Source organism: Carcharhinus amblyrhynchos, chromosome 4 (assembly GCF_965287045.1).
Source record: "Carcharhinus amblyrhynchos chromosome 4, sCarAmb.v2.hapA, whole genome shotgun sequence".
Classification (NCBI taxonomy): Eukaryota; Metazoa; Chordata; class Chondrichthyes; order Carcharhiniformes; family Carcharhinidae; genus Carcharhinus; species Carcharhinus amblyrhynchos.
Genome location: NC_137327.1, coordinates 53,402,148 through 53,429,026, shown reverse-complemented (window position 1 = coordinate 53,429,026; position 26,879 = coordinate 53,402,148). Strand labels below are relative to the sequence as shown.

General features: G+C 41.8%; 1 protein-coding gene across 3 annotated transcripts in view; it reads left to right on the top strand.

The window, feature by feature from the left end:
- The window catches only part of LOC145342021 (Golgi apparatus protein 1-like), a 118,403-nt gene that overhangs the window by 78,972 nt on the left and 12,552 nt on the right, over nt 1–26,879 (top strand). For all 3 annotated transcript variants that reach the window (XM_080187160.1, XM_080187159.1, XM_080187158.1), the window contains exons 9-19: nt 991–1,112; nt 2,315–2,416; nt 4,435–4,588; nt 8,469–8,606; nt 11,970–12,056; nt 15,273–15,335; nt 15,563–15,676; nt 16,651–16,739; nt 17,747–17,864; nt 19,093–19,185; nt 25,086–25,223. In XM_080187160.1, coding sequence (XP_080043286.1) covers nt 991–1,112; nt 2,315–2,416; nt 4,435–4,588; nt 8,469–8,606; nt 11,970–12,056; nt 15,273–15,335; nt 15,563–15,676; nt 16,651–16,739; nt 17,747–17,864; nt 19,093–19,185; nt 25,086–25,223 — 1,218 coding nt within the window. The remainder of the gene's footprint in view (nt 1–990; nt 1,113–2,314; nt 2,417–4,434; nt 4,589–8,468; nt 8,607–11,969; nt 12,057–15,272; nt 15,336–15,562; nt 15,677–16,650; nt 16,740–17,746; nt 17,865–19,092; nt 19,186–25,085; nt 25,224–26,879) is intronic.

Here is a 26,879-nt window from a genome sequence, read left to right as displayed (position 1 = left end):
AGATGTTGACAGGTCTGCAGATGTTGACAGGTCTGCAGATGTTGGCCTTTTTCATTGGAAGATGGTGCATTGCTCCTAATGAGATTACTTGGGGAAGCTAAATGTCAGTACAGGAGGGTGTTTGATTTTCCACCAGTGGTAAACATAGTATGTGTGTGGGGATATGTATGTTTGTGTGTTGCCTATTCTGAACCTTTTTTAATTAAAAAAAACAGAAATGTTGTCTTAATATCAGCAAATGAATGCCATCTCTTAATGAATAAGGAAGTAGATGTTTGACTGCAGTGCAAATTAGTGTCATGATTTGGATACCATGTGCCCCACAAAAACAATACAGCTCAAAAGTTTTTCATTTGTGCGGAGGGTACAGCCAGAGGTGTATTAATGTAATTTGATCATTAATGTAATTTGATCATTAATGTAATTTGATCATTAATGTAATTTGATCATTAATGTAAGTAATTCAAACCTCGAACGATATTGATGGGTTGGTGGAGTGGGCAGTAAAGTGGCAGATTTTAACATAGAGACATTCTATGATAACACTCTAACATAGATAACATTCCAGAACCGGGGGCATAGATTCAAGATAAGTGGCAGTAAGTGGAAAGGGGACTCAAGGAAGAACTTTTTTTTATGCAAAGGGTGGTGGATGTCTGGAACTTGCTGCTGAAGATGGTGGTGGAAGTAGAGACTCTAAACACTTGTTTAAAAGTCCCTAGGTCTGCACCATAAGCTACAAGGCTATGGGCCAGATGCAGGAAGGTGGGATTAGAAAGAGCATCTGGGTGACCTTGGGCTGATACGGTCAAGGGGGAGATTGAATGGCCTGTTGTGCTGCAATGTTTCTATGGTTCTACGTTGAGAGCAAGTAGGGGAGATTCATGAGCTGGAAGGAATTGATTATAACCTGTAACAGTACTTCATTATGCTGGACGAGATTTCTAGTTAGTCTATGCATGCTTATTGCCCCTTCTACTCCTATTCCAGCTTCAGTCCCTAATTCAAGAAACAGACCCTGGTGCAGACTACCGTATTGATCGAGCACTGAATGAAGCTTGCGAGTCTGTTATCCAAACAGCCTGTAAACACATCCGCAATGGAGATCCGATGTGAGTAAGATGAAGTATGGTATTCATTGCAAGGCTGGTATCTGCTGGAGTTTAGAAGAGTAAGGGCAACTTGATTGAAATATGTGAGATCTTGAGGGGTTTTGACAGGTTGGATGTGGAGATGATGTTTCCTGGGATAATCTAAAACTAGGGGGTCACTGTTTAAAAACATGAATTCGCCTATTTAAGACAGATATGAAGAATTTTTTCTAAGGGTAGAGCGTCTTTGGACCTCGTGCCTCACAAGCAGAGTCTTTGTTTTCAAAGCAGAAGTAAATAAGTTCTTGATTTTTAAAAAAGACACTAAATGACTTGAAGGAAATAGGTTGTTACAGTTAGAACCATGACCTTGTTGAAGGGCCAACTGGTCATCTACTCCTAGTTCATATGCTCTAACCATGAGTATATAGAGTCCATGTACAAGACTGGACTTGGGCTTCTTTATGTATTTCTACTCCTTTGCAGCAAATTTGGGAATCTTGAGTCCAGTTTAAAAAATGCATAAGGCACAGTATAGCAATTTTGGAATGAATTCCAGAAGCACTTTTCCACATTAGAGACACTAGAAATATGGAAGTCTTTCTCCAAGATTTGTGGGTACTGGGTCAAAAAGGCTAAGGTTGGTAAATTTTTGGTAGATAAAGGAATATTGAACAAAGATGAATAAATGGTGTGAAGTACTGATTTAGTGGATTGATGCAACAAGCTTGAATGGCTGAATAGCCTTCCCCTGTGCTTAACCATATGGACACAGGCATCATCCAGAGAAACACGAAGCCACATATGGTTCAATTTGTGACAAATATTGAGGCACTATCAGGGAACTAATTAGAATGCTTTAGTACTGTAAACGATTTGGGGTCACTGTTCCTGTTCACTATCCAGTGGCTCCTAATGGACAATGTGCACGCTGACAGAAGATTGCATTGGATTCAACTTATACTTTCTCTTTCTAGTCTTGAGTGACTTTATGAAAAAACTACTATTGCCTGTTGAACCATTGACATGCAAAGTGCATTTTATTAAGCTGAAAACTGCGTACATAGATTAACATTGTGGGATTGTAACTAGAGCATTGCTACTGTCTTTCGAGCTTACTGAAGCAATCTGTTGATTTGATATGGTTTGCGCTTCATCAGTGAAGGTCCTGTATTTGGGAATGGGTCTGTTGTGCTAATACTGGCTGTATTTTCTGTTGGCAGGATTCTCTCATGTCTGATGGAACACCTTTACACAGAAAAAATGGTGGAGGAGTGCGAGCATCGCTTGCTTGAGCTGCAGTACTTCATCTCCCGTGACTGGAAGTAAGCATTGCTGTCTGTCCTCCCCATTTGTAACCTAATGTTAAATATGTGGTAACCAAGGCAGGAACAGTTTACAATCAAACATTAACTGCTGGAAATCTGAAATCAAAACAAAGAATGCACTAAATGTCAGTGGCTTGTGAAAAAGAAAAGTAAACATTTTAATGTTGAGATAAATGTACGGAAAATGACTGGAAGTCTAGCTGGTCAATTTAACGTGTCCCCTCCTGGCATGGTGTCAACTTTGTACCATCTCTTCTCTGCGATTGCATAATCTGGCAGATGTTAGGAGGGTAGGGGAAATTGCTATTTACAGTAAGCAAGCAGCACCAGGAGACAGTGGTGACTGAGAGCACTTCCTTATGGCCCATTTACCTTCCATTTGTTTGACACAAGCATCAGGAGAGAAAAGTTGATCATTACAAGAGAACAGTACGGGTGAAACATAGTGACGATGCTGACCACTTTCACAAGAAAACTGTAAATAGGCACTTTTCTAGTAGCTTGTGAACCCATTTTGTATGATGTAGTAATTTGAACATATTAAAATAGTTTGTAAATGCTGAATAAAGGGCAGCTTCATGCAGTGATTACTCCTTTTCCTGAACAACAAACAAGAGCTCCATATAATTACTGAACCAATACCTGATGAATAAGTACTCTACAATTGGTGGGCCCGATTCTCCCAAAAACATTCTAAGTGCTGAATTGGCAGGAAAACTGGTGTAAATCACGATTGTTTTTTCAGTGGGAGGTCAAACTTAAATCTCTCACACTCAAATGCAGAGGTCACAATCGTGAATATCACACCGGAGTCAGAGTTCAGGAATTCGGCGCACGCTTAGTCGTCCTGAACTGTCAGGCTGCAGGCTCAATTGTGGCCTGCATAAGCATTCTTGGGCCAGCCTCTCCTATGCCACCCCAATCACTGGCCTTGCTCCAACCCTGACCGATCCTGTTTGCAGAGTGGCAGCACCTTGGGCAGTGCTGGGGACACAGGCTGGCACTGCCAGGGTACCCATGCCCAGGGAGTGCCCCCCCCCGGCAGGGTCTCCAACCAGTTCCCCATAGGTGGGGAGCTACTCTAAATATTTCTGGTGGGGTGGGGCTCTTGGCCTTGGATAATTCTGTGCTGGGCCCCATAATGACATTTAAATAACATTAAAAATAGGTTTAAATCACTGACCTGTCTTCCTGCTGGTTTCCAGCATGGTCCTGATTACGCCTGCTCTCTGGCTGTGGGAGACGAGCATGCGCGGAAATGCATGCGTGAATTCTAGTAAATGGCCGATAAGCGCTTCTCCCAACCTGAAGCGCCAAAAAAAAGGTGTCGGGATGGGAGAATTGGGCCCGTGTTTCAGATTCACTGATCACGATTCTTACATCAACTCTGTTTTTGTTCATATTTTAAAAAATAAAAGCACTGGCTTGAAATATTTTGAATGCTTCATGTAATAGAAAATTAGACTGGAACTTAGATTGTCTGTTTCGCAGGCATACGAATGTAGGCATGCCTGCTGAACAGAAAATGACAGCTGGATAATGTTGTCCATTTTAGTATGACATTAAATAAGACTATGACTTCATGTTGAGAGGAGTGAGCTTCCACCAGTTTTTCATGCTTCTCTCAAGGTGCTAACTTATGCTGAAAATGCCAAGAACTAGTAGGGATGGAATGATCCTCTCACTTATTTTGTGTGAGGAATAGTATAATTCTTAACTTCAATAAATGACACAACCAAACATTAATCTCGCCCTTGTAAAACACGTGTATAGGTCACTTAGGATTATGTTGTCACTGAGATTTCAGTGAAATGTTGCAGCTGACACTCTGTAAGATACCTTGAGATGTCTTGTATGTTAAGAGTTCTATACGGTGCAAAGTTTCCTGGTTGTAAACTTGTCTTTGCATGAGCAATCCAAGTGCTATTAGAGTGGATGGCAACTTTATTGGGAATCTTGATTATAAAATAGAATTGTTGCGGTTTCTAACAATACCTCCTGGCATCCATTTTCAGGCTGGATCCTGTACTTTATCGCAAGTGCCAGGGTGATGCTTCCAGACTTTGCCACACTCAGGGTTGGAATCAAACCAGTGAGATGCTGCCGCCTGGAGCAGTGTTTTCTTGTCTATATCGTCATGCTTATCGTACAGAAGAACAAGGACGCAGGGTGAGAATGACATCGTCTATTTCTGTGTGATGTTAAACATGTTTTGATTGTTTTAAAGGGGAGTATTGATTCAGCAAATTTTCGTGCCGCCCTCACACCCACTTATGCTGAAGATGTCTCCTGCCCAGGGGTTATTTTACTTGAGAACATGTGGACAGTTGAGCTTGGCCATGAGTTATCCAGATGCAATTTCCAGCAAAGACTTGTCTTTATTTCAAAGGATGGTGAAAGTTTTCATTTAGCATAGGATACTTGGTGTAAGTAACGGGCATGTTGAGCAGTGTCTTAAGTAGCCACTTCCATGAGCCAACTGAATTTGCCTAGCTCTAAAAAGTATTTCATCATCAGCGTGAGATTGCACTGACCTACCTCATTATGGTATGAAGTTCTCATCTTGGAAATTTAAACCACTTGAATTGAACTGCTCAGTCCTGCATTGCTGAAGGTGAAAAGGTATCCCCACTAATAAATTCACCCATCAATGTATGTTGGTTTTGATACTGAAATCCGAAATCCACCTTGAATTCTGTAGATAATCTTTCAAGTTAGTGGTGTCTGCATTTGTTTTTTGGGTAAATGCTGACCTTGAAGACTGGAGTATGGTCTGAAAGGTGTCCAGTTAATGCACTGGGCTTAGTTTTTTTCATTTACGGAATGTGTTCTCCTAGCTCAGCCAGCGTTTAATGGCCACCCTTGAGAAGGCAGTGGTGAGCCACCATCTTGAAGCTCTACAGTATGTGATGTTTAGTTGCACCCACAGTGCTGTTAGAAAGGGGTTTCGGAATTTTGACCTACTGACAGAACAGAGATATAGTTCCAAGTTAAGATGGTGTGTGGCTTGGAGTGGAACTCAGGTGGTGGTATTCCCATTCATCGGCTGCCTTTGTCTTCCTCGGTAATGGGGGTCAGGGATTTTGAAAGTGCTGTTGAATGAGCCTTGGTGAATTGTTGTAGTGCGTCCAATAAATGGTACACAGTGCTGCCACTCTGCATTTGTGATGGAGGGAGTGAATTTTTAAAAAATACTTTTGAAGTTTTCACTATACATTTGCTACAAAATGCAACAAATCCCCAAAATCTAGTACTTTTCAGTGACCGTTATTCCACGCAAACATACAGAGGCCAACGAATATTCATACAAATTATTCCAATTATCAGTCATTGCAATAATTGTACTCTGCTCCTCTCATAAGGCGAAAAAAAGGATACAAAAAAGAACAGGGATCTCAGGATAATAGGATACAATTGTGGCCCGATACCCCCCTCCACAGGATAACAAAGACTGAAGTACACAATATGAGAACCTTTGTGGAGTAATATGCAACCAAGTGGGACTAACTCAATATCTCAGGACCGCCAAGCAATGAAAGGAAATCCCAGGAAAAGGTGAACCTCGGGATACCGCCATCATACAGGATGTGGCATGTCAGTCTTGCGTAAGGAACCAGTAAGGCAAGGATTGTACACCTCGCTTAAGCTCGCAGCGCAACAAACCTCCCTCCTCAACAGCCATATCGGAGGCACTGGTTAGGCTCCCAATCACTGGGAAAATTGAAATCGTTTCTACCAAGGAAATCCCACTAACAATAAAAAGAATCGTCAAGACACCCATGAACAGGCTATCTCGGGAGATACCATCTCCACGAGAGATATCACCTTCCTCCCAATAAGATAAGGGAAATCTTCCAGGATAAACTAGAACAAATCAGAGCCTATATCAACAACCCACATACATAGATGAAGAAAGAAAGTCCCAAAGAGAGGAGTGTCCAAATTATAGACACCAGATGTTATTTTTCCACGTACACATACAAAGGATACCAAGAACAGAACAGCATACTGGAACACATTAGACTGGAGGAGGCAACCTATTTCTCCAACTAACCTAATCTCCAACCAGAGAAAGATGTTGAACCAAAGCCCCCAGACTCTCTGTCTCTGCAAATAACACTACATCCCCAAGGGAGCCAAGTCCTAGGAACGAGAGCAGTCCAGAACTCCCCAAAAGGGGATGTCTTGGGGGAGGATAACCGACTTCCCCCATCCAACATGATATATGAAATTGAAAGCTACCTTTTATTAGCTGTATGTTTTTCAAATTCTGGTATTTATCTGATTTTCCATGCCTGACATTGTGGATTTGTATTTGCAACTTGGAGAGGTTATTGGTATTGGAAAATGACGCATTCCAATGTGACCTGACCCTTCCAGAGCTGGACAGGTTGAAATGATCACCAACAATAAAAGCTGCAAAATTGCATCACTTGCCCTTGAGCACGGTGGCCTAGCACTGCTACCTCACACCACCAGAGACCCAGGTTCAATTCTGGCCTCAGGTGACTCTGAGTGGAGTTTGCACATTCTCCCCATGTCAGCGTAGGTTTCTTCCAGGTACTCTGGTTTCCTCCCACACTGCAAAGATGTTCAGGGTAGGTTGATTGGCCATGCTAAATTGACTCAGTGTTAGGGGGATTAGTAGGGTAGGAGTTAGGGGGAGCAGGCCTGGGTGGGATTGTTGTTGACGCAAATGGCCTCCTTCTGCACTGTAGGGATTCTATGATTCTGTGAATGTTAAATTTTTCAATATGTTAAAAGCAGCGTTAGAACGCTCAGATGATTTTTCATGTTGCTTTCAGTAAGCCAGTTGCAGATAATTATGTCTTCCAGAATCGATGCGAGTGTTCGTGTACTGATTTCTGTTTGCACTACGAAGCTTCTGTGAGTTGAGCAGTGCCTTGTCTCTGCTGCTCTATTACTGATGGCAGCTGAAAACTTCAATAATGTCAATGTGGATACAGTGCAGTTCTCCTAGTGAACATAAGGAAAATGAACTGATGTGCTGCAGTGTTATCCTCTGTACTGGCTCCCTGTGTATTCTTTCAGTATTTAAATCATAGCGCGTAATATGCTTCTTTCCTGGAATCCTCAACACGTGGAAACTGTCCTCACCTCCTTACTAAAGCTGAAATCACTGTTTTGGAATATATATTTTTAATGGCCAATACATTCAGTTCATATCCTTTTTCATTTTATAACAAAAATCCATTGTGTTTAACTTGTAGTAATAAAGTCCCTCAGTTGCTGGCTGGGTTTTGTAAAGGTACACTTGCAAAGAATCAGTCTTGAAGCTTCATTTTGAGGATTATGTTCGTTTGATATTATGGACTTTATGTACATTTTAAAGTAAGAACTATTGTCATGATGCTGATTTGATCATAGAATCCCTACAGTGCAGAAGGTGGCCATTCGGCCTATCGCGCCTGCACCGTCAACATTCCCACACAGGCCCTATCCCTGTAATCCCACAAATTCACCCTGCTGATCCCTCTAATCTAGACTTCCTGGTTCACTAAGGGGCAATTTAGTATGGCCAATCAACGTAACCCCACATTTTTGGACTGTGGAAGGAAACCAGAGCACCCATAGGAAACCATACAGACATGAGGAGAACATGCAAAGTCCACACAGTGACCCAAGCTGGAAATCAAACCCAGGTCCCTGGAGCTGTGAGGCAGAAGTGCTAATCATTGTGTCACCATGCTGCCCTGATGTGTGGTTGTGTCTTAGTGCATTGAATTATGAACCTCCTTTTAAGGAATCAATTTGTTCATGTTTTGTGTAAATCATGTTTAAGTCATGCTGATTTTTTTCTATATTACCAATGTAGAGATTGATTGAGTGGTTGATGTGAATAGCATTAAGGCACATAAGTGGAACCTAATTATTAAGTACATGAGGCAGAAAGGAACAGAGAAGGATACTTCTAATGGATGGAAGTTTGTGTGCAGCATAAACACTAGCAAGTACCTGTTGGGCTAGGTAAGATGTTGTTTAGAAATGACAAAAAGCAAATTGACAAGAAGAATTTTTTTCCATCTAGTTATCCAGAGACTGCCGAGCAGAGATTCAGCGAATTCTTCATCAGCGAGCCTTGGATGTGAAGTTGGAACCTGCATTACAAGAGCGATGCATAATAGACCTCGGGAAATGGTGCAGTGAAAAGACAGATCCTGGACAGGTAACACCAAACTGGATGTACTTATCTGCAGTATTGCTGGGGTTGTCCTCGAGAGTGAAGAGTGGGAAGGTCAAACGAGACATGTATGCATTCTGCAGGGAGGCGTTTTGATAACTGGATTCAGTCTGGTTTCTCAAAGGAACCACTGTGTCCACTTGACACAAGTATCTGGTGTGGAAAACCTGCTGTCCTTTGCCCTCTGTTGAATTTCAGTCACAGATGTGAAGAATGTGTCTGGACAACCCTGGGGGGAAGGTGATGGTGTGATGAGCATCTCACTTTGGACTTGGGTTACATAGAACATAGGACACGACAGCACAAACAGGCCCTTCGGCCCACAAGTTGCACCGATCACATCTTATACCTACCAAGCCATAGAACTATCTAACTCCCAGTGCCATTAGATCCCATATACTCATCCAGAAGTCTTTTAAAAGACCCCAGCGAATTCACCTGTACCACCACTGACGGCAGCCGATTCCACTCACTCAACACCCTCTGAGTGGAAAAACTTACCCCTAACATCTCTCTGTACTTGCTTCCCAGCACCTTAAACCTGTGTCGTCTCGTAGCGACCATTTGAGCCCTGGGAAATAGCCTCCGAGAATCCACCCTATCTATTCCCCTCAACATCTTATAAACCTCTGAGGTCGCCTCTCAACCTTCGTCTCTCCAGGGAGAAGAGACCCAGCTCCCTCAACCTATCTTCATAAGGCATGCCTCCCAATCCAGGCAACATCCTTGTAAATCTCCTCTGCACCCTCCCAATAGCTTCCACATCCTTCCTGTAGTGAGGCAACCAGAACCACGCACAGTACTTCAAGTGGGGCCTAACAAGGGTCTTATAAAGTTGCAGCATTACTTCCCGACTCCTAAACTCAATCCCTCGATTAATGAAGGCCAGTACACCATACGCCTTTTTGACCACATCCTCCACCTGCAAGGCAGATTTGAGTCCTGTGGACCCGGACCCCAAGATCCTTCTGCTCTTCAATACAGCTAAGATTCCTACCCTTGATATTGTACTCCTGCATCCCGTTGGTCCTGCCAAAATAGACCACTACACATTTATCCGCGTTGAAGTCCATCTGCCACTTCTCCGCCCAGTCTTGCATTCTATCTGTCACGCTGCAACTTCTGACATCCCTCCAGACTACCCACAACACCACCAACTTTCGTATTGTCGGCGAACTTACTAACCCATCCCTCCACTTCCTCATCCAGGTCATTTATGAAAATGACAAACGGCAAGGGTCCTAGAACAGATCCCTGGGGCACTCCACTGGTGACCGACCTCCGTGCAGGAAAAGACCCATCCACAACCACTCTCTGCGTTCTGCAGGCAAGCCAGTTCTGGATCCACAAAGCCAAAGCCCCTTGGATCCCATGCCCTCTCACCTTCTCAAGAAGTCTTGCATGGGGGACCTTATCAAACGCCTTGCTGAAGTCCATGTAAACCACGTCCACCGCTCTTCCTTCGTCAATGTGTTCAATCACATTTTCAAAGAACTCAACTAGGCTCGTAAGGCACGACCTGCCCTTGACAAAGCTGTGCTGACTATTTCTGATCATTCTAAACTTCTCTAAATGCTCATAAATCTTGTCCCTCAGAAGCTTCTCCATCAACTTACCAACCACTGAGGTCAGACTCACCGGTCGGTAATTTCCCGGGCTATCCCTGTTTCCTTTCTTGAAATTAGGAAACACACCCGCAATCCTCCGGAACCTCTACTGTCTCCATCGACGATGCAAAGATCATCACCAGGGGCTCTGAAATCACTTTCCTCACCTCCCACAGTAACCTGGGGTACATCCCATCCAGTCTCGGCGACTTATCTATCTTGATAGAATTTAAAAGTTCCAACACATCCTCTTTCTTAAGAACCACTTATTCAATCTTTTCAGTCTGCCGCAAACCTGTAGTACAACCTCCCAGATCACCTTCCACCAAGAATACCGAGGCAAAGTACTCATTAAGCACCTCTGCCATTTCTTCCGGTTCCACACAAACTTTTCCCCCTTCACCTTTTATAGGTCCTATCCCTTCTCTTCTCATCCTTTTACTCTTCACATATTTGTAGAACGCCTTGGGATTCTCCTTAATCTTACCCGCCAAGGCCTTCTCATGTCCCCTTCTGGCTCTCCTAATTTCCTTTTTAAGCGACTTTCTACAAACCTTATTTTCCTCTAGATCCTTAACATCTCTTAGCTCTCTGAACCTTTTATACGCCTTTCTTCCTGACTAGGTTCACCACAACCTTCGTGCACCACAGCTCCCGCGACCTGCCAAAACCTCTTTGTCTCATCGGAACGTTGTTGTGCAGAGCTCCAGTCAAACACTCCTTGAAAATCCGCCACCTTCCTTCAGTAATTTTCCCCAAGAGCACCACCTTCCAGTTTACTTGTCCAGTTGTCTGCCTGATGTCATCATATTTCCCCTTACTCCAGACCAGCATCTTCCTAGCCTGCCTGATCCTATCTCTTTCCAATGCTATCGTGAAGAAGATAGAATTATGATCTCCATCCCCGAGATGCTCTCCCACCTGCCCTGGTTCATTAGCCAGCACCAGGTCAAGTACAGCCTCTCCTCTTGTAAGCGTATCCACATGCTGTGTCAGGAAACCCTCCTGAACACCTAACAAACTCCTCCCCATCCAAACCCCTTACCCTAGGGATATTCCAGTCGACGTTTGGGAAATTAAAGTCTCCCATCACGGCAACTGTTATTACTACATCTCTCTAGGATCTGTTTCCCTATCGGCACCTCAACTTCCCTGTCACTATTGGGCGGCCTATAGAAAACACCCAGCAAAGTTATCGACCCTTTGCTGTTCCTAACTTCCACCCACAGAGACTCCGTAGACAGTCCCTCCACGACATCCACCTTCTCTGCAGCCATGACACTGTACCTGATCAACAGTGCCACTCCGCCACCTCATTTGCCCCCCTCCCTGTCCTTCCAGAAGCATCTGAATCCCGGCACCTGAAGTACCCAGTCCTGACCCTGAGACATCCAAGTCTCTCTAATGGCCACCACATCACATTCACAGGGTTGTCATGTCTTGCGTCCAAAATGAAAATTAGTAATTGGCATCTATATATTTCATATTTTGACATGCATAAACAAGCGTTTAGATCAGGTGGATATATATTTTTACAGTTTATAAAAACTCTTCCTCAACACTTGTATGTGATTTCATTAGAAAGTGATCCTTGTGATGGTTCCCTGTTGGATTGTTACAGGCCTTTTCCCCAGTATTGCTGCTGAATCTGGAATGGGAGCAAGACCAGTGTTTGTTTCAAATTAATGATTCAACGGTGCATCCTTGATGTTCATTCCTGGTTGCATTGCTATGTTTATAGGAACTGGAGTGTCTCCAGGATCATCTTGATGATTTGGCAGTAGATTGTAGAGATGTTGTGGGTAATCTGACAGAGCTGGAATCAGAGGTAAGTTAGAACATCAAGTAACTTCACAAAATGGGTCACCAGATTTATCTAATTTTAATGAAAACACTATTCTCAGAGACTTTAACAACATACAAGAGATATTGTTGAACTCATTGCTGGGATTAGATTTTTTTGGATGTCAGATATTCACCCACAATATTTATATTGAATGGTTGTGAATTTCTGAGATCACCCTTGGATTCTACAGTGGGTTGGTGACCCTTGTTTTCTCCCCTCCCTCTTCCCTTCCCACCCCCACCTTGGCACCCTTGCTTGCTTCTCTCCACTTCAATGGCTGTGACTCATTCCTAAGATATAGGCTGTGCTATTAACTGTTTTTCTCTGCCTCCTGTGATAATTGCTTCTCTCTGGAATGTTGTTTGACTATTTGGACAGGCTCTCCCTTAACCAAGAGGCCTCCTTTAAGCACTGAATCCATAATCTGATAACTTGATTTTCAATTTGTTCAGTTTATCCAGCTGAACAGATTAGTATTGTGGTACTGTTGACCGCACACTCAATTACGTTAGGTCAGTTCTTGCTCCTAAATTGCAGTTGTATCTCTCAGTGCTTCAAATCCTTTGAGAGAGCCCAGGCAGAATCTCGTATAATGGTTTGTGACCTTTTTCTCTCTCCCCTGCTCTGAGAGTTTTAAAGATCCAATTTGATTTTAACTGTCATTAATTCATTGGATCCTAGCACCCTCCATACGTTGTAAAAGAAGACTTTTTTTTCCATAGTACTTCTTGATTTATCAAAGGAAATTATAATTGGTGTACAAGAAATTCCTGCAATGTTCAATTAAGTCTCTAACCGTGTGATGGTGCTTATCTGGAGTCACTGAGTGAGTCTCTGCTTCCCAGAGTGGTTCTGTATAAACCATGGAGACTGTGACTTAAAACAGAACAGCTCAAGTGCTGTCAGTGTCATGTGATTGTGAAAGTAGATTTTGTTCCCAGGCTGTTTAGTGGCATCCCATGAGAAATCACTGAAATGATATATTATGAAGGAAGAAGCACTACAGATAAGAATAGCATCTTGCCGCCTTCTCCTCAGATTTGCCTCTCCTTTTAAGATGTTTGGAGTCATGGAATCTGTTGTGCACTTACTAGCACTCTTGACATCCTATAAATTATGTGCAGTTTGTACTACGTATTGATCTTTCATTTGTTGCATTTGCAGTACGTCACAATATCAGTTAGATCAATAGTTATTTAGCAATTCTAAAACTGCTGCTTAGTCCAAAGACATCCATTCACGCATAGGATTGCGTTTCATAGGGTTGGATTACATAGCCTTGGATAGGACTTCATCACAGAAATGGGCCATTCACCTAACTGGTCCATATGAGCCTTCTTCCATCTTTTCTCATCTAAATTTATCATTGTGACCCTCTGTTCCCTTTTCCCTCATATACTTGCCTAATTTCCCCTGAAGTGCTATTCCCTTCAATCACTCCCTGTGGTAGCAAGTTTCACATTCTCTCCACAATTTGGGTAAAGATCCAGTCTGACTTTAACCATCTTTAATTCATTGGATTCATTCATTCTTGATGGCGATCCTATATTGATGGCCTCTCATTTATGCCTTTCCCCACAAGAGGAAGCATTTCTCTCTAACCATTCTAATTAAAACCTAAATAATTTTAAAGACCACCATTAAATTGTCCCTCAGATTATTTTCCAAGAAGAAAACCTCACTCAGCCTGTCAATGATTTTCTGATATGTATACTCATGTGTTTCTATAATCATCCCTGTAAGTATTCTCTGCACTATCTCCAGTGGCCCTTTTTATAATAGGGTGACCAGATCTGCATGCAGTAAATTGGATGTAGTTGAATGAAGGTTTGATACAGATTGGCATAACTTCACTACTTGTCAACTCCATCCCTCTAGCAATGAAACCTAGTGCTTGGGTGTGCTTTTTTAATGTGGGACTTCGCTAAACCTGTGGTACAGCTTTTAGTGATTGATTTGGATTTCTTGTTCTTCTACTCCACCTAGGCTTTCATCCTGCAAGCAATGTGACTGCCCTTTTTTCCCCCCAAATGTACTCCTATTTGTCTGTGTTGAACTTTATTTGCCAAGTTATTGCCATTCTGCAAATCTGTCTTTCTGTAATTCTTTGTCTGTATATTGGGTCTGATTAATGCGATAGTAATTTTTTCACTTTAACCTGTTCATACTGAGACTGAATGCTTCACTTTTTTGTGTCAGAGTGATATTTCCATACCCATATACCATGCAGGATATTTGTGTTGCACTAAGGAAAGCACTTAAACCATGACTGCACGAAGAATTGTCACGCTCCCTCAGATCATGAGTAGGGAAGCCATTCAGTCCCTCTTGGCTCACCCATCTCTAGTGCTCAAACAATCGAGACTTGTTCCCCACTGCTACCTTTATTCATAAGTCCATTTCACATGTTCTGTATTTTGCAATGAATTACACCAATCCTCATTTATTATTTTCTGTTGCCATCCAATTGGGGAGAGAAATATTGTAAAACTTGTGTTAAGGTTTTTGAATATTTATGGTACATCAGCTGTGACTTGAAATGTTCCATTGTTTTGTGCAACTGTTGTAAAGTTGATAAAACATTCAATGAGCGGATCATTCAGTCCGCTGCACCTGCTTCAAGTGAATTGTGTACACTAACTCAGTTTCAAATGAGTACACTTATTCACCCATTTGTGTTGACATCAAAATCATGGACTCGGGTGAATTTTATTCTTTGTTGATGCCACCGGAGCAGATTCATTTAAGCAGGTCTCATTTAAGTATGAGGAAGTTGACATTTCTCACACAACTTTTACTTGGAATTACAAGTATCGAGTAGGATTTTCCTTCTCTTTTAAGAACCTCCATAATCTCCCTAAGAACAGAGAGAAACTGCCCTCTGAAGGTAGTTGAACGAGGATATCCCAGGATACTAGCATTACAATAGAACTTGCATGTTAGACCTTGGTCAAGCACTTTCCTTAATGTTTCCATAGTCCCTGCAAAGTGGGAGCGGTACAAATAACTGTTGATTCTCTTTGTACTTGACCTTCTTGAGCAGCTGTAGATCTTTGTCATCTCTTATAAATTAACTGCAGGTCTGTCTTTCCTTGTTTTAAAAATGAGAATCATGTTTACTCAACATTCTTTTTCTAATCTGTTAATGTGAGTATGACAATAAGTGAACTGATCTTGTTTTCCCCATCCCTTTTCTAGGATATTCAAATTGAAGCCTTACTGATGAGAGCCTGTGATCCTGTCATTCAGACATATTGTCATGTGAGTAACTGAGACATGCTTCCTGATATCTGCCAGATGCCAAAAAATTTCAAATAGTCGACAGTTTATATTTAAAATGGAATTTCTAATCCTCATACATCTTAATAGTGAAAGTAACAATGTTAAAATGTGATGATCTGTTGTTCCCTGGGCAGCACCAATGGTATCAGTATGCATTTTCCTTGTTCATTTTAAACAGTGGTCTCATTGTGTTTCTCCTCTTGCAGGAGTTAGCAGATAATCAGATTGATAGTGGGGACCTGATGGAATGCCTGATTCAAAATAAGCATCAGAAGGAGATGAACGAGAAGTGTGTTGTTGGAGTCACGCACTTCCAGTTGGTAAGAGATAATTCTTACTAGGCTGGTGGGACAATCAATGAGTCATCTGAAGTTTTTCTCTTTTAAAAGGTGGTGTACGTTACTGCTGAAACTCGTAGCTTATTAATTTCCATCCATGCAGATTGTGTACTTGCAAAAACTTTCGACTTGCCTGAAAGACACACAATAACTGCTGGTGTGATTTTTCCACTCCCTTGGCAAGGTCACTTAAGTTTGTTGGCCAGCTTGCACTTATGTGCTCCACTACCAGTTGGCAAATCTGAATTTATCTAGTAATGTATTTTTATTACGTGGATCCAGCATCCATCATGATGTGAACTCTTGGTAGGCATGCCATTGAGTAGTCATGATGCAAATGATCCAATATATTTGTTTTATCTACCAATGTTGCAAATTCTTAAGTGCTTTCACTGGACGTTTTTTAATCTTAAATGCTCTTTTGCGCTCAGCTGTCCTCTTCCATTCTGCCATTACTTTTCCTTTAATGCAAGTGCAGTTGGTTATTATGTTCTTGGTTTCCCTGAAGTTTGACATGTTATATGTGGTAATACATCTTCTGTAGTTGTACACAGATAGCATAATCAAAATGAGTCACAGTTTGAGAGTGCTATATGAAATGCAGGTCTGTTGTGAGGGTAGATTCGGCAACACAGTGACAAAGTCAGAATCTTTACAGAAAATTGTTTTCATTCGAAAATGAAACTGGGAAAACATTAATGAAGGTGAGATATATGACTTATAATGAATGGTCTTTTCCCTGTGTGTCCTGAAACCAAAGGAAAGTGACCATATTTGCTCAATCATGTGAAAAATTCTGAGAGGGCAGCGCTGTTCAATCATCCATAGGCTTCTAGAAGATAATCGTTAGCCACTTGACCCAAACTTTCCCTTCAGTATATGTAATTGATGCTCAAAGCTGAAAAAATCTGACTCCTTTTCTTTGCTGCACACATTAATTCTGTCTACTGTTACAGATCCAAATGAAAGATTTCCGCTTCTCTTACAAGTTTAAGATGGCATGTAAAGAAGATGTGTTGAAATTGTGTCCCAATATTAAGAAGAAGTAAGTTCATGCCTTTATTATCTGGACACTGATTCTGGTTTCAATGTAATTTAAAGGACTGATTTAAATCCTTTTTCTAACTGAAATTGATAGAGCCATGGTGAGACCACACCTGAATTATTGTTTACAATTTTGGTCTCCTTACCCAAGGAAGGATATACTGGCCATAGAGGAAGTGCAACATAGGTTCACCAGACTAATTCCTGGGATAGTAGGATTGTCCTAGGAGTAAAGAATGGGCTGTATTTTCTAGAGTTTAGAAGAATAAGAAGTGATCTTGTTGAAATGTACAAAATTCTTTCAAGGCTCAAAAGGGTGTATGCAGAAAGAATGTTCCGTCTGATTGGTGAGGGGAGGCTGATGAGGGGGATCCACAATCTTCGAATAAGAAGTAAACTGTTGAGGATTGAAATGAGGAGGAACTTATTCAGTCAGAGGGTGGTCAATCTTTGGAATTCTCTGTCACAGAGGGCTTTGGAAGCATAGTCATTGCACATGTTCAATAGATTTCTAGATACCAATGACATTAAGAGCTATAGCGATAATGTGGGAAGATGACTTTGAGGTGGAACAGCAGCCATGATGCAGATGAATGGCACAGCAGACTTGAGAGGCAGAATGACTGATTCTTGTTTCTATGTTCCAATGTTCTCTGGAGTATTAGTCCAAACCTCTGCATTACTAATCCAATTTCATAACTGTTAAACTATGCGCCTAACAAGTACCTTAGGAAGGAAAAAGTGGTCAGAAACTCCACTCCAACATGAAATAATCCCTAATTGTGGGTAAGTCAAGCAAGGATGCAGTTCAACTGCGATGTGCCCATAGGCAAGTAGCCTTTTGACAATCACTATTGAAGTGCACAAATGAGTGATAGCCACTTGAGATATCAAAGGATGTTTCTGGAACCACACGCTACATAGTTCTGACTGAGAAACTTAACAAACGAGTAGTGAAAGGAACCTTAGGGTAAAATAATTCTGACCCTTCACCCTCTTTATGCATAGGGTGGATGTAGTGATTTGCCTGAGTACCACAGTTCGGAATGATACACTTCAGGACAACAAGGAACAGCGTGTCTCCATAAAATGTCGCAAACAGCTTCGTGTGGAGGAACTAGAAATGGTGGGTGCCACTCAACGTGCTGCTATGTCAGTACCATTGTTGCTTCCTTGTCATCCATTTCTAATGAAATAATCTGTTAAATAGAGAAATGATTGACATACTTGCATTTTGTATAAAGATGATTTTTGCTCAGAATTTGTCTAGAAGTTAGGTTTGATTCCTGACTTAGATGACTTGTGCAGAGTTTAAGTTCTTCCCGTGTCTGCATGGGTTTCTTCCAGGTACTCCAGTTTCCTCCTACAATACAGATGTGCTGGTTCGGTGCATTGGCTGTGCTAAATTCTCCCACAGTGTACTCAAACAGGCGCAGGAGTGTGGTGACGACGGGATTTTCACAGTACCTTCTTTGCAGAGTTAATGTAAGCCCACTTGTGGCATGAATAAATAAAAAACTTTGAAGAATTTCATCTAATGTCTTTGACAGGGCCAAGTTGCATAAGATAGTGACAAATTAAAAGAAAATTGACTCATAAAATCATTACTTGGATGTAAATCTGAAGTCTTTCCAGCAGCTGGATTGAGTACATCCAACTGAATGGGGATGGATGGGTGATGTGCCCTGAGCCTACTTTGTGAAATATTGTTTCTGAAAATAGTACCTTCCTGAACCCTTGACACTTCACTTGGGAAGCTGTTAGGCCATTGGAGGAGCATTGCAAGAAATATAGAGGTCCTAATTGAGTGTGATTTTACTCTTAATTGAGAATTTTTAGCAAATTTCTGTGTGTGTTGAGAACTCGCAACAAATGATAAATTTGTCTGAGAAATTCCAAGGTGTTGACTAGAATTTCTAATTGTTCGGGAAGAACAACTAGGGAATTCAAAGGAAAGTGGACCTTTGCTAAGTGTACAACAGACTTGCTTATCATAGAATAGAATCATAGAAGCCCTTTGGCCTATTGAGCCTGCACAATCCCACCCAGGCCCTATTCCCATGTATACCCTAACATATTTACTTTACTAATCTCCCTGACACTAAGTGGCAATTGGGAACGACCAGTCAAGTTAACCTGCATGTCTTTGGACTGCGAAAGGAAACCAGAGCACCCGGAGGAAACTCATGCATACATATGAGAATATGCAAACTCCACACAGTCACCTGAGGCTTGGAATGAATCTGGGTCCCTGATATTGTAGGCAGCAGTACTAATCACTGTGCCACCCCTAAAATATAACATATGACAGAAAATCGTGTATTTTTATGCACACTTCTCTTATCTCTCCACAGACTGAGGACATCCGTTTGGAGCCTGAGCTCTATGTATCTTGCAAAGCAGATATTGATAAGTACTGTCAGAACATACCATTTGGGAATGCACAGGCAAGCAACTGAGGAACCCAGGATCTTCACCTGGAAAACTGTTTTGAGTGTTTTAATACCAATATGGGAGAGGGGAAATATTTTCAAATGTTAGGAGCAATGTTTTAATTCCTTGAATGTGCACAGACCCTTTATTTTGCTCTATAGCGCTTGCATTGTAGATTACAGTAGTTGATTTATGTGTGGCCAGGTTGGGGGACATCCGGGTTGTTGCAAAGCTTGGAGGGAATGTTGGTCAACAGCACAATTAATTCCCTTGGCAAATGGCTTTTCAAAACTGAAGTCAACACTTTACAGATGAATTGACTGTTTCTGGAAGTACTACCTCTTGTAAGACATTTAAAAAAGAAATAGCATGAGTAGTGAGGTGGATTGCTGTTTAACTTTCAATAATTAGGTATTTAACCAGTCTGAAGCTGGCTACATCGTGAGTCATTCCACGTTGGGAAATAAGCTGTTTCTCAACCTAATTATATTTCTGACAGAAATCTGGATCTGATTAATTTCAGATCATTCATTTTGTTCAAATCAGCTCTTGTTGATTTTTATCTCAAACATATCCTTTGAATTTTAATTTTGGATAAAACTTGGAATTTATGAACTGATATTTGTTGATATGCTTGGCATCTCGCTATCAGATGAGAGCCATCGGTGCAGCCAGAAATTTAGAATGAATACACTGAGACCTACAGAGAGTCAGCATCAAAGCCTTGGTGGCTATTTTCCGAACGTCGCTGGATTCCGGGGAAGTGCCGGAAGATTGGAAAACGGCTAATGTTACACCGTTGTTTAAGAAGGGTGGCAGGCAAAAGGCAGGGAATTATAGGCCGGTTAGTTTAACGTCTGTTGTAGGTAAAATGTTAGAATCCGTCATCAAGGAGGAAATAGCGAGGCATCTTGAGGGGAATTGCTTGATAGAGCAGATGCAGCACGGTTTCGTTAAGGGGAAGTCGTGTCTGACAAATTTATTGGAGTTCTATGAGGATGTGTCTAGGGCGGTGGATAGAGGAGAGCCGGTGGATGTGGTCTTTCTTGATTTTCAGAAGGCGTTTGACAAGGTACCTCAATAACAGCAGAAGGTAAGGGGGCATGGAGTTGGGGGTAGGGTGTTAGCGTGGATAGAGGATTGGTTGTCAAATAGGAGGCAGAGAGTGGGGGTTAATGGGTGCTATTCGGATTGGTGGTTGGTGACTAGTGGAGTGCCCCAGGGGTCGGTGCTGGGGCCTCAGCTATTTACCATTTATATAGATGATCTGGAGGAGGGAACCGAGTGTATGATGTCGAAATTTGCTGATGACACCAAGATTGGTGGAACGGCAAATTGCTCGGAGGGTGTGGAGAGCCTGCAGAAGGATCTAGATAGGCTGGACGAATGGGCCAGGAACTGGCAAATGGAATTTAATGTTGGCAAGTGCAAGGTGGTCCACTTTGGTAGGAGTAATGGTAGGAAGGACTATTACTTACGTGGCGAAAAACTGCAGCAGGTGACGGTGCAGAGGGACCTCTGGGTCCTTGTGCATGAGTCGCAAAAACCCAGCCTGCAGGTGCAGCAGGTGGTCAGGAAGGCGAATGGGATGCTGGCCTTCATAGCGAGGGGGATTGAATATAAAAGTAGGGAGGTCTTGCTGCGGCTGTATAGGGCATTGGTGAGGCCGCAGCTGGAGTACTGTGTGCAGTTTTGGTCGCTGCACTTACGCAAGGATATTTTGGCCTTGGAGGGAGTGCAGAGGAGGTTTACTAGGCTGATGCCGGAGTTGAGGGGGTTGAGCTATGAGGAGAGGCTGAATAAACTAGGCTTGTACTCGTTAGAGTTTAGAAGAATGAGGGGAGATCTCATTGAGACATATAAGATGATGAATGGGATGGATAGGATAGAGGTGGAGAGACTCTTCCCGCTCAGAAAGGACAATAGAACTAGGGGGCACAGCCTCAAGATAAAGAGGGGGTCGGTTTAGAACGGAGTTGAGGAGGAACTTCTTGACTCAAAGGGTGGTGAATCTCTGGAATTCTCTGCCCGTTGAAGTGGTGGAGGCTGCCTTGCTAAATATTTTTAAGACGCAGGTTTTTGATAAGCAAGGGGATTAAGGGTTATGGGGAGAGGGCGGGAATGTGGAACTGAGCCACGACAGATCAGCCATGATCTTATTGAATGGCGGGGCAGGCTCGAAGGGCTAGGTGGCCTACTCCTGCTCCTATTTTTTTTGTTCTTTTGGGACTTTGTCTGCTGATGATGCTTTTGAGCCAGAAAGTACTGTCCAACATGACGTATTTCTCTATTGCTATTTTGATAGTGTTTTGCCTTTAGACCTGTTAGTGCAATCTTTTAGATCTTGTAGATAATACCAGTGTGGGGCTTCAACTCCTTCAGCAACATCTGTTCACATTTATGACAGATTTCTTTCTACATATTTTTGAGGTTATGAAATGTAAATTTCACGTATCTATGCAAGTTCTTGAGCTTGGAGCAGAATTTAAATCTGGAGTAATAGAAGGTTAACAAAGGACAAATTGTGGAACTGGAAAGTTTCTAAATATGTAAAGTGCTGAAAACAAATTAGAATTGCCTTTAAACAAGAAATTTAAATTGCAAAAGGGATGAATCAGTATGTTACAGATTGACCTGCCAATACAAAATTTGGCCTAGAAAGCGTTTGAACACCAACCCAAAATATTTCCTTGCACTCAGTTGACATCATATTGGGCTTTGCTCGTAGATGAAGTCTGGCTGCACCCAAAGCTGCAATTCAAAATTAATCATTAATGGCTTTTCTGCATAAAATAGGGCTCCCCAGGAGTCAGCATTAGAACCACTGCCCTTACTGATTTAATCTTAATGATCAAGACTTGGGTGTGCACTGTCCAAGTTTGGAGATGGCATGAAGCCAAGAAATGCAGCTAACTTTGAGGAGGATAGTAACAAATATCAGATGAACGTACACTGGTGAAATGGACAGTCACATAGCAGAATGCAGAGTCTTGATCATAAAGTTTAAATCAATGAGGGCAGTGGTTCTAATGCTGACTCCTGGGGAGCCCCTTTTTTTGCAGAAATACCCATTAGTGATTCATTTTGAATTGCAAATTTGGGCGCACCCAGATTTCATCTATGAGCAAAGCTCAATATGATAATGTCAACTGAGTGCAAGGAAATATTTTGGGTTGGTGTTCAAATACTTTCCAGGCCAAATTTTGAATTGGCAGGTCAGAAAAAAGGTGTAATGTGATGTGTTTTGGTTAGAAGAATGTGGAGAGGAAATGAGACAGTTTTAAAGATGGTGCAGCAACAGAGACCTGGTGTGTGTATATATGCAACTTATATTTACAGAATGCCTTTAACATAATGAAATGTTTCAAGATACTACACAGAGCATTAGCAAAGAACATATAAGCACTGAGCCACAGAAGGCGATGTTGCATCAAATGACCAAAGACTTTGTCAAAGACATAGGTTTTAAGGAGTGTCTTAAAGGAGGAAAGTGAGCTAGAAAGGAGGAGAGTTGCATGGCAGGTATTCCAGACTTTAGGATCTGAGCTCAGCTGCATAACTTCCCTGTTTTTTTTCCACACTCCGGGCATGCTATTCAAGTCAGCTCACAATCATCCCGGATCATTTGCCATTCATCATTAGATGTGTTTTCAAAGCTTAGTGTTCCTTGCATTTGTTACCTATCCCTGCGGGTGGCATCAATCCAGTAAGTCGAGAGTGATTGTAGCACTATGATTGATGTGTTTAAGAGTTGAAAAGTATTCCAGACAAGGGAGGTATTTGAATTTTGGAGTTGCGGACTACAGATTACCATGTAAAGAACAGTTAGCATGAGAATGTTGGGGACCAGATTAGAAATTTCAAGGTATGTTGTGAAGTTAGACTAGAACCTTAATATTTTTTATTTTGGCATTGGTGTAAGGATAAAGTGTTTTGCTCCAGGTGTGCTTCTACTGACACACTAGGAAGCTTTGTTTTTATCAAAAGCAACTTTATTTAACAATGCATTTTAACCATAGCTAATTAATTAGCCTAATTTTACCAATTAAAATACTTAAACATGACCAGATACAATTCTTAACTGCTAATTGATCTCTATTAGTTCCAATTTGAACAATCTTCTTCATAAGTTAAACCCCTCTTCAGAATCAGTTGGCAAACACAGGCTTACGTGCTGGTACATGGGCTGCCAGTCCTCAAGCGTCCAGAACACCTCTGGAAACCTTTTTGCCCTAGCAGGTCCCAAACAGCAGACTTCATAGAGAGAGATGCCTCTTGCTCTTTTCAAAACTAAGCAGAAAACTAAACTGTTTTCCCCAATAAGCTTAACTGCATTCAGTTAAGTGACTGTCTCTTGTCAATCGACCTAATTAAATCTTACTCTGAACACCAAATTGCATTAGCTCAGGTTAAAGGAAAAACCCCATTATCTAGGATCAGTTCTCCTGTATTCTCAGCATGGAACTTGCAGACAGATCTGATCCAGGTAAACCAGAGCTGAATTTTAAACACGCCCCTCAAGAAACATTATATAAGTACATTTCTGAAAGGCACAGTATTGTCACGAGCCTCCTGTACTCTTGTACCACTCAACATCACTTAATCATAAATTTATACAGCAAAGAATACTGTAAATTCATCTAGCTGTGCCTCTAAGAGCTGCTGTTTCTCTCTTAGCATCCCAAAACCAACCTCTTTCTCTAGTTTTTGATTCTTTAATATGATGCAGGTGTCACTGGCAAAGCCAGTTTGTTGCCCATTCTAACTGCCCTTGAAAAGTTGGTGGTGAACAGCCACCTTGAATTGTTGCAGTCCACTTGGTGCAGGTACATCACAGTGCTGCTGGGAAGGGAGTTCCAGGATTTTGACCCTGCAATAGTGAACGAACAGCGATGTAGTTCCAAGTCAGAATGGTGTGTGGCTTGGAGGGAACCTGCTGCCCTTGTCCTTCTAGGTAATAGAATGCATCTTGTAGACTGTTGCTACTGTGCATTGGTGTGGCAGGGAGTGAATGTTTAAGGTGGTGGATTGGGTGCTGATTAAGCAGACTGCTCTGTGCTCAAAGGTGTTAAGCGTCTGGAGTCTTGTTGGACCTTCTCTCATCCAGGTCAGGCCATCACACTCCTGACTTGTGCCTTGTCAATGATGGGCAGGCTTCGGGATATCAGAAGGTGAGTTACTTACCACAGAATTTCCAGCCCCTGACCTGCTCTTGTAGCCACGGTATTTATAGGGTTGGTTCACTCTCTAGACAATAATAACCTGCTGTATTAGTGATGGTGATGGGAATGTAAGGAGAAATGGTTAGTTATTGTGAATCTAAATAAATGGTCTGCTCAGTTACCTGTTTAATGATAAACTGAAGGTCTAGGATGCATCATCATGGCTTTGCTTTATGCTCTGTTAGATGTATTTTGCATCTAGCACAGATGCAGTGTCTCCGATCTGGCTGTTCAAAAATCAGAGTTATCTGAAAATAGGCGTTTTTTTAAAATGTGCCATGCATCAATTTTAATTGAGTGAAATAAAAAATAATTCATTAATCTGGACAATTAGGCTGAGTGCTGTATTGGCGCGATATGGCACAAGACTAGCTGTCCACTTTGCTGCTTGCATGCCAGTCTAGTCCTGTCCTCCAAATGACCCTTGACCCCAGCTTGGCCTGCCCATGCTCTGAACCACCCTTTCAAAATTCAGCATTGTCTCGCTACTGAGATTGCTCGTTATGAGATAATACCTCCATCCATTTGACCTATGTCCTAGTTGCATTGTTGTGTCTTAGACCCTGTTTTGTTGTGTAATTTTTATGAAAAACAATGATACAATTTAAGAAATCATGTAGTTCTGGTTAGAATGGAGACTTTCTTGGGTCTGTCTGACTGAGTAGTCCTGTGTGTGCTCTTCCTTTCGCTAGGTGGTTGAGTGTCTTAAAGATGTTAAGAAGCTTCTGTCCACCCGCTGTCATGACAAAATTTTCAAACTACAGGAGACAGAAATGAGTGATCCTGAGTTGGACTTTACCCTCATGAGGGTCTGCAAGCAGATGATTAAGGTAAGTGGTCAGAACTTCAGAGAAATACTCAGTCTGAAGACTTCATTGTTTATACTCTTAAATATTAAAAACTGTACAGAATGTTGGGCTTCTTTATAATATGATCCTGACTTGTCATCAGAGAGAAGTGTGGTTTGGATTTGGAGGGCACTGCTATGTTATTGAAGGCAGTGTTTCACTTTATATAGTGAGTGAAGAAATTGAGTTTGTCTGGAAATGGAAGGAACAGATGAAACTGAGGAGCTTTGGACAACCTCTCTTCCCAAAATTCTTGCAGAGTCCTACCCTTCAAATGGTTTTGGATGCTTTAGTGAGATCTGTCAAAGTAAGGTAAAGATGTGTAGTCTATTTGCTACACTTCTGCTGTAGCAGGCACATGGACTAGATTGTGCCCAAATGAAACTCAAGGATTGTCTCCATGTCGCTAACTGCTTATCTCTGACTATTAGCATCAAGAAAACCATGATCATGGGATAAGATGTTGCATCTCAGCCTCTGATTGCTCTAAATAATACTCCACGGGGGTCAAGCTGACTTGTGGCTAAGCCGATAATTTATAAGATCAGTGTTCTCAGCACCTTGTTGTATGGTTGTGAAACATGAACAAATTATAGCTATCAAGAAAAGAAGCTGAAGTTTCTACCTTTGCTGCCTGTGCCACATTTTGGGTATACCTTGGGAGAACAACATCACAAATGTGGCAGTCCTCTCAAAAGACAGCTTCCAAGTTTGTTAGAACTCCTAAAACAGAAGAAGTTTCATTGACTTGGCCACATCCTCAAGGTGGAAGGTGGGCATTTACCCAAGTGCAATGTACTTTTGAGGTATTCTGATGTGGTCCCATTGCACTTGTGCAGCCAATCTTGTACTCTTTATGAATAAAAGCAACTGCTGAGTTTTTGATGGCTGTAGAGTTCTTGTATTGAGTCCTTCATTGCCACCTGAGATTTATTTTTGAGCCTCTCGTTATTATTAACACACACACAGGTTCAGTTTCCAAGTTAACTAACTAGATTTATTTGTACATTAGACAAATAAATCGTTACAGAACACCACAAACAGGATATGGCCTTATCTTTCAAACTGAACTGTTCTGCTGTCAGCAGTATGGGTCTTTGATTTCTTTAACAGTCAGCATGTTTTCGGTTAAATCTTGCTGGGAATATGCCAATTTGGCTCACGTTACCTGTCTCTGGAGGTTAAATTGCAGAGTCCATGATGAATGTACATGCATGCATGAACTAATGCAGAGAGGAGTTCTAACTATTTCCAGGTTGCGCGATCCACTAGATGATCGTGTTTGGATCCCCAAAAGTAGTCTTACTGGCCTAATGAGCACATTCATACTGTTTGGAAGCCAAAGACAAAAGCCGCCTTCTGGAAGCCAGGCATACTGGGATTGGGCAGCTTTGTCTGTCTTAGCTTGATATTTATACAGGCACAATATACTAATTTATTCAAAATCAAAGTCAGTTCTGTTTCTATTTGCTTGACAACCTATCCACTCGCGCAGCAGCGCCACTAGGGAATGTGTCGCTTTCAAAGTCCAAAGGATTGTTTAAGCCTGTGGTTTGAGTCTACAAGAGGGAAAAATAATCTGTGAAAGCAAGGATATTCCAATTAATTTGAACCTAAAGTCACTTTAGAGCATTTATC